Source organism: Nannobrachium achirus, assembly GCF_963921795.1.
Source record: "Nannobrachium achirus genome assembly, chromosome: 1".
In the NCBI taxonomy this organism is placed as follows: domain Eukaryota; kingdom Metazoa; phylum Chordata; class Actinopteri; order Myctophiformes; family Myctophidae; genus Nannobrachium; species Nannobrachium achirus.
In genome coordinates, this window is record NC_137810.1 from 16,028,736 (window position 1) to 16,037,557 (window position 8,822).

General features: G+C 40.8%; 1 protein-coding gene across 1 annotated transcript; it reads right to left on the bottom strand.

The window, feature by feature from the left end:
- Positions 1–1,053: 1,053 nt before the first annotated feature.
- Positions 1,054–8,297, bottom strand: dpt (dermatopontin; the record flags this gene model as incomplete). Its single annotated transcript, XM_080733086.1, has 4 exons — positions 1,054–1,120; positions 1,396–1,503; positions 1,936–2,061; positions 7,996–8,297. 4 exons carry the CDS (start codon positions 8,295–8,297, stop codon positions 1,054–1,056), a joined length of 603 nt encoding a protein of 200 aa, XP_080589212.1.
- Between the last annotated feature and the right edge of the window lie 525 nt (positions 8,298–8,822).

Below are 8,822 nucleotides of genomic sequence, written 5' to 3' on the forward strand. Positions count from 1 at the left end.
TGCGACTACGTGGGGACAGGGGAGGGAAACTTTGATGATGGAGAGGGACACTATATTTCCACACTGACTCCAGAGGGCTACACATTGCATATACTGCCGGGCACGACAGGCAGAAACCTGTATTTTAAAGTTTTTAATAAATTAATGCCCTACTTCGTCATTCTATGTCACACAAAAGTAGCAAAATTAGACGATTTACAAGCTCAAAACACGTAAAAAAAACTATTTTTTAATTGGAATCCTGAATAATCTTTTGCTATTTTTTAATTAGAATTATGAAAAGTAGAAATTGTATTTAATTTCAAATGCATATAGTTATACTCATGTTAACTTTATGAACATACATACAAATACATTGGACATAAAAGAAATACAATAAAAATACTAATAAAATACTAATATAGACTGAAGTAATTAAAGCAGGTCATGTTTGCATGTTTGGAATTGGAACAGCTGAAATCAATAATACTATAGTATTCCGATGTTAACCTACGGCCGCGTTAAGTGAAGGGCCGCCAGTTGCCCATGTATGGACTACGTAGTTGAACCAATACGTTTGTGGGCGTATGTAACTGGAGGGTGAATGAGCGTGGGACCAGTTTGACTTCCTTGGCTGCCTGAACTTAGCCTGTAGCTCAGCTAGACACAATCCAACGATGTTAAAACAAGGTGGGGATCTATACTGCAGTTAGCTGCATTAGTATAGAGTCGGGCTAAGCCAGGCTAGCCTGAACTATGGCGACGCTCCATATACTCATTCAGATAAATGCAGTCAAGCCACCCAAGTGGCTTGTGGGATATCCAATGCCCTACTTTATTTTGCCTGCTAAACAAGTAACATTCATTCAATAATGATTGTGTATGTCAATGTTAACATTTATAAAAGACAAATCAAATCAAAACGTTAACCTTTGTCTGAATCCAAATGATTATCTCATGTTATATAAGGTATAATACTTTGAGTACAGATGTGATTATATTACAGTACATGGTATTATTGTAATGTAAAATTAATATAAATGTGTATCAAATACTGCTCAAATCTTTTGAAATCTATAAGTTCTCAAATTCACACTCAAATTCTGTCATCCGGCACAAGATGTACTTCCACTGACGATCCCTGAAATCAAGCAAAAGAGAAACTCCTGTCATTTCAACATTCATGAATTACTGGGTTATTCAACTTTTCTTTGATTCCCAGCTCTAATTTTACTATAACCCCTGGTCCCAGAGACCTCTGTGCTGAAGTATCGTTTCCTCTACTTTAGCCATGAGAACAGGACATGTACAAGATTTGAACAATTTCAGGGTAGTTTTAAGACCCATGTTTTTGCCCCACCACACTTTTGTAAGGAGTTATTTGGAATGTAAGAGAAGAACGAGTCATCAGCAAACCTGAGTACACCGCTGAAAGTGGTCTGGGCACCCCTGATGAAATAGCCGTAACTAGGGACAACCATCTCAGCCTCTTCCCTGAGGTGTGCAGGGACATCAGAGGTCTTCCTGTATGGATGACGTAGAATCAGAATCAACTGTATTGTTACATCACAGCTTTACAGGTATAAAGAAGTGGGTGAAATACTTGTTTTGTTATTATTACATTTTGTGAAAAGAGAAGAAGATAGAGATAGAGTAAGAGCAAGAGCAAGATCAGGGAGAAAATCACTGGATAGAAACCCCAAATAACATATGAAGTAGCAGGTATGGACATGATGTTTAAAACAATAGCATTTTATGCATATGTGTACATAAACGTGCCACCATGAGGCAAAATTATAAGTAGCAGCAGGTGCAGTGTTCATAAGGTCCCTAGAACAGTGTAACAGGTATGGGACAATTGGGACAAAGGGACATACTGTAGATCTTCATGATTAATAGTGTGTAGTGGTGAGTTTTAGGTTCAGAAGCATCACCATCGGCCCTGTTGGAACGTACCAGCAGGAGTAGGGACACCGGCGGCCATAATGGCAGCAGTAGAACTGCCATTCCCGGTCAAGAACTGCTTCAAAGTACTTGCTTTGTACGCCTGCGACCAAGCCATTTTTGGTGCATGTTGAAGTCCTGCAAAGAGGCATAATGTTAGTGAATGATAAAAATACAGTATAAATAATATATATACATCAATTATTTGATCACTCATTGTGTGAATGAATGTTTTAGAGAGCTTTTATTTGTATTTAACCCATTTAGAACGGGTACACATTATAGTGTATTATTATTTTATGCTTTAACTATTGAAAAATAGCAGATATACAAGCTCACAGCGCGGCACCGAGTGCCGCGCTGCGAGCTTGTAGATCTGCTATTTTTGAAAAAATCATGAAAATTTGAATTTTGACCCGATTCTATAAGTGTCTTTTGAATCCTTCTAAGGTTTTTGGAAAAACCCTATGCTTCTATGTCAGCAATCTGGCTATAGCCATCGTCAAAGAAAAGGTCCTTTTCACTTAACTGGAGCTCAGTTAGTCTGCTCTTGAGAGACTACTATGTCAGTGGTTCTCAAACCTTTTCATGTGAAGGACCCCCAAAATGATATTTATTTGGACACGGACCCCCATCTCAAAATATTTAGTTCCAGGGACCACCCAGAAGCAAAATTTGAGTTAAACGTTCCCTTTGAAAATACACATATTCAAAGATTTGCACACATTTTCACGACTTTTTCAAAAATAGCAGATCTACAAGCTCGCAGCGCGGCACTCGGTGCCACGCTGTGAGCTTGTATATCTGCTATTTTTCACTGGTTAAAGCATTCAATAGTTCTAGACCTAAATGGGTCCCCCCAAAAAACTAAGAGGTAGGTAACAAGGCACAAGTGAGCAAACTGTTCAAGAAGATAACAAAACCAAGGGCACAATGGAGCAGGTGGGTTGCTCAGGGCCGGGTGTCTCCTCCCTGGCAGAGATTGGATGTAAATACTGGTTTGTTGACAGTGCCAATTGTTTATGACCCTTACAATTAGATGTCATCACAACAGCACTCTGAATACCAAGCCCAGAGCAACCGGAGTGCCGTGAGCTGCAGGCCTTTGTCATGGCAACACAAGCACAGCCCACAGCCATGCAGCCAATAAGGATAGGTTAGGCCTTTCCCAACAGAGCAGAGAGTAACTCAAACAGACAGCTACGGTAACAGGAGGGAAGTGTGGCGTGACTAGAGACCCTTCAGAGTGTGGCGCTTTTTGATTCACTGTCTTTGGATGCTTGTGGATTGGACTCATGCTTTAACGAGCACACAAACAAATCAGAAACAATGGAGCATGGATACTGTTGCAGGGTGGGGTTGGGTCAGATTACTTCTAGACATTTGCTGAATACAAATTACATGGCGATCCTTGTTATTAGGAACCTCTTGGATTAGATAAAAAAAAAAAAATCACTTTTTTGGATCACTGCTAAATTGGATTCCTGCTAAATCAAACACTGAAAATATCCAATTGCAATCTTTTCAGTGCCTGATGCAGTCAAAGATTTGAGTTAACAAATACATTATTTTCTCTCTAGCATCCCTAATCTTGGAATGTCATCATATTAATATGCAATCATTCGGCAAAAAGAGAAAATAATTTACAGGTTAAACATCTTAAAACACATTTAGAATATTCAGCATTTACAGATGGTCAAATCCAATTACCCTAACAAAAACAGTACTAGTTGCGCAGACTACAGGTGTACTGTGTGTATTCTACAACATGTGATGGGATGCAGATTCTTTTGTGTGTGTTGTTGTTGCTGCTGTTTGATAATCAGAGGCCAAAAGGAGCAGTTTGTTATTGCAACGTAAGAGGAGAAGGTCCAACACCTTCCTCAGTGAACCCTCCCAACCCCCATGCAGCCCACCTTCTGTCTTTTACCTCAACTAGGGCTGTCACAATTATTACATAATCGTCTAATCGTGATTATTTGACATTATCGCAATTATTTTGTCATAATCGTCATAATTGTGAATGTTGAAAAATGTCAGAAACAGTGGAAATAGCAGATCTACAAGCTCACAACGCGTCGCATCGCGACGCGTTGTGAGCTTGTAGATCGGCTATTTCCACTATCAATGTTATTTTTTAAGTAGTAAGTTGTCAAATATGTCAGTAATGTATTTGTATATTTAGGTTATGTGTCATATCTACCATATGCAACTTCAAAGCCTAAAAGCCAAACAGAAATGTAATTATCAACGACAAATACACAATTAAATCGTTAATCGCCAATTATTTGAGTGACAATTAATCGTCATGTAAAATGTCATATCGTGACAGCCCTAAACCTCAACCCAAGTGAAGAGAGGTGGGTGAAACTCACGCACACTTAAACACCACAAGAAAGGTATAATACAGTGCAGATACTGTATTGTACACACATTCATACTGTTTAAAACTCTTTAGTTGAGATGTGTTGTACCTACTTAAAGGAAAGAGTAAGTAAGTATGCAAAGTAAGTAACTATGTTTTATTGACCTAACCCTTCAAATGCCTTTACAGTGAGTGATAGCCTATTTAAAATAAATGTAACAGAGCATGAACCACCCAAACATTGCTGTCCAGCTAGACATGGATGATAACTGGATTCAAAACTCTGTCAAATTAATCAGAGTGATCATAACAGACTGAAATACTGTAGGCCCATATGACGTTACAGTAAATCATTTGGCGCAGGGCTCACAGAATATTATAACCTCGTTAATTGGCTGCATGTAAAATGTCAGGCCATTATCTAGTTCTCCCTAGAGGATAAAACACATCCATTATTGAGTCTACTCCTGTGACGTCACATGCTACCACATCCCCTACTTAGCGTGACGTGCTTCCACTCCCCCAGTGGCTCTCTTTCTCCCTCTCCACGCACGCATGTGTGCGTGTGCATGTGCGCACGCACGACGCACGTGCATGTATACACAGTGATGTCATGTGTGTGAGTGATTGGGAGAGTGGAGTCAGATTAGACCCCCGCCAGCCTTTTCCATAATCAAGACCTCTACAAATACTCAGCCCTGTGTGTCACTTTGCCGCCAGTAGGGCATTCACGAATATTCGACCTCAAAGTATTCGAATAGTCGAATATTCGACAGGACTGGCCAAACTGTCAAATATTAAGTAAGCAAGAGGCGAACATTGTGAAAATAGTGACTTTGATATTCGAATATTTGAATATTTGGTGAATGCCCTAGCCGCCAGTTCATAGCCTTTGCTCATCCCATCTACTCTGACTGTTTTTTGTCTCCAATCCTTTGTCTTGCCAACCCTGCTCTGCTGTCATGGCACTGGCATCCTGCCCCATGTTTGCCACAGTCTCAATGCAGTGCAGTGGCGTCAGTTCAGCAAAAGTTACTGAAAAAGCCAATTGGATGCAGTTTGCTGAAATCCGCTGGAGGAAGATGTTACTGAGTAATGAGAACACATGTGTGGGTTTTGGAGCAGTATCCTGGTGATCTGGTGATACCAGTGATCCATATTACAGACGGATTGACCCAAGTTGCTTTGACAATACCTGAAAAATTATATTTTTGAGGGGTCAGACAATGTATCGTTGTTTCAGAGCACTCTGCCATAGTATGCTAGGGGAATCACAATAAGAATGAAGGATAAACTGAGGAGAATGACATAACAGTGGGTTTATTGTGGCACTGCAATGAATTAATACAGCTTAGATTGTTTCATGCTGCTATGACTCGATGGGAACGTATTAATCTTTTAATTAGTCCACTCTCGGTGATAAACATGCATTGTTTGTGAACAACTATTGGTGGTTTTGTTCTCTCCTCCTGAGAAATTATTGAGCTCCTGGTTAAGAAGAAGAGAAACCACTTTGTCTTGGTCTGTGGAATTTTCCAGTGTCATGCATTCATCTGCAAAGCAATGTTATATTATATTATATGAATATATTAAATATATTTTATTTATTTTTTAATTACATTGTGTTGGTGTAGAATATTAAATAAATGTAATGCAAACGTCATTGTATAAAAACGGACCATGGCATTTTTCCTCTTCATCTGGGTAAAAAAAGGAAAGGATAATAAACAAGTCTTCCAGTTTGTTTTACAACCTATCAGCATTCCAAAATCAGTTTCCTCTGGTTGCAGCTGTCTTCTTTTATGTTCCAATTTAGGTTTGTGCGGAGATGTCTCTTTGTGTGTGTGCCAAAACAACATGGGTGGCTTTGTTGACCATTTAACCCAAAATAGGGTTAAATGGTCAACAAAACCACCCATGCTCCAGCTATTCGAAAATAAGCTCTACAAGCAGCTCACTGCTCACTGTGAGCTTCTACAAGCTCACTGTGAGCTTGTAGATCTCCTATTTTCAAAAGGTTTGGAAACATCTTGAACTATAAACAGTGCTCCTTGGAGCATATACAGTACTGTAGGTCTCCGCCAGGTCAGGTAGGTTATTGTGGGCCAGCACTCGGACAGATTCCGTGATGATCACATGACTATAGAGATAATGTGAACCGATTTGCGTGCATGATGTTTGGACAAAATCTATAAAAGTATAATATAAAAGAAATTTATTTTGCAACAATCGTGGTGCTATAACAGGCCAGAAACTATAACAGGGCAGAGGTTCTGCTCTGGTATCCAGGGGGTTTGTGTGCACAGTTTCAGTTGATAAGGCCAATGGTGCTGGACCATGTCCTAATCAGACGGACGTACGGATGGACAGACAGGGTGCAAAACATAGTCTCGGCCACGCCTTCGGCCTGGCTGAGACAATAACTGGGTAAAGAAAGTTGGTAACTGCATTGCCAGTACAGTACCAAATTGTCCCTCGCAGTTAGGGTCATTCTTTGATTAGTTTAAAGTGTATTTCTTTGCACTAATCAGTGGAACCATGCAAACATATCAGACTTCTCCAAGTTATTTGGAACAAGAACCCACTTTCGAATGGCTCAGATATGCTCCTCTGAAATGTATTATCAATGTGTCAGTTATTGTCCTGAAATACCAGTTTGGACCAGGCAAGCATTTTCTTTTTCATGCATATTTTAATACATCTACTGACACAAATACAAATTAACATTTTATCTGGTTAATCAAATTGAAATCTCCATAGAAAGGGAAGTTGGAAAGAATACTGTCAATACTTTCTGACATCTATTTGCACAGCAACAGCTTGGATACACAACCAAATTAGTTTTAGATTTTTGTGTCTGTTTCATGCCATTAGTAATGACATGAAACAGAGGTGATAATTCAGAGCCCCGTGTTTGGTGGTAAAAAATCCTTGACAACCGGGTCAAAGTCAGGTCTAGTAAGGTTCCAAATTGACGGCGAGTTCTTTTTGAGGCACCACCAAGCAGCAGATAGCCTTCTGTCACTGTAACAAAACAAACACATTTGGACAGCTGACTGAAATGCACCATCTGTTTAAATTTGCATCCCAGCCATTCATTGCTGTGGTCGCTGACTGTCCCAAATGTCATGTTTGCAGGGAATATTATTATTATTATATCAACTCTGTTGATGTCGTGTCTGATATGCAGATGAGACAGACAAGAATGAAATCAGAAATCTAGGCATCCTATAGCAGTGTTTCTCAACCACTGTGCCTGGGGACCTTTGGTGTGCCCCTGAGAAGGGTCAAGTGTGCCCCTTGAAACTGCTCGAAAGCCAGTATTGTATTTATCAATTTAAAAATGATTTAAACTGGTGAAAACAGCCGATCTACAAGCACACAGCGCCTCGCGGTGCGAGGCGTTGTGTGCTTGTAGATCGGCTGTTTTCACTACTGTTGTTGCGACAGCCTTGTATGATGAAGCAGGGCTTTGAAATTTGAAACTTGGAGATACAAGTTTGAAACACAAAATTTGAAACTTGGAGATACAAGGTTTCTTCCCGACAGTGACGATATTTACACCCCCGTATTATGTTGGTGTGCCCATGGATTCTTGGGACATGAAAAGTGTGCCCATGCAGAAAAAAGGTTGAGAAACACTTGTCCCAGAGGACCTACCACTCCAAACCAAAAAGGTTGAGAAACACTTGTCCCAGAGGACCTACCACTCCAAACCGGCGCGGCTGATGTCGTCCCACCAGCAGTCGGTGGGCTCCCCCAGACCCTCAGGGGTGCGTTGGCACTCAAAGGTCCACAGGCGGTCCGAGCCCTCTGCCTCACTGAAGTAGCTCCTGATGGCCACCAGGACCTCTCCGTGAGGACACTGGAAGTTGAAGCCCTGGCGATAGGCGTTGATCCAACCCATGTCGTGCATGTCGTGGTGCATGCTTTCCATGGTGTTATACTGTGGCTGTGCTGCCACTGTGACCAGCAAAGGAAGAGCCCAGAGCAAGAGAGCAGAAGCCATCCTTGAGAGAGGTTCTGCGCTGATAGAGCCGGTGTCCGTCTGCTCTGCACGGCTGCCTCACTGTGAAGGACTCACAGGCTTTTGTTGTCCAGATGTTTTATATCCAGATGTGATGTGTAATTTATGGCTCGCCGCTCACAGGATGAAACCAAATTGGCCCCCGCTTGACATTTTAAGGTGGACTGTGGAGACGGTGTCCTCAAATGGCTCCTAACACAGACAAGGGGTGCACCTTAAAAGACTACTTTGTCAATGAACGCCTTTCGAACACATTGGGAACCGTTATGTGTTATTCAAATATTTATATTACTTTAATGTGGCCCTGATGTCATGATTAGTGTCAGCTTTGTTCTCATAGCACTCTAATTCCATGGCCACTTTCCATGATGTCTAATAGGCAAGTCGGCCTTTCACTTTATGTAAGTCACTCTGGAGAAAAGCAACTGCTAAATGACACATTTTTAAATTGTATTTTGATTGTAACTGTATCTGCACAGATATGAGGATGGAGATATTTTTTTCCTT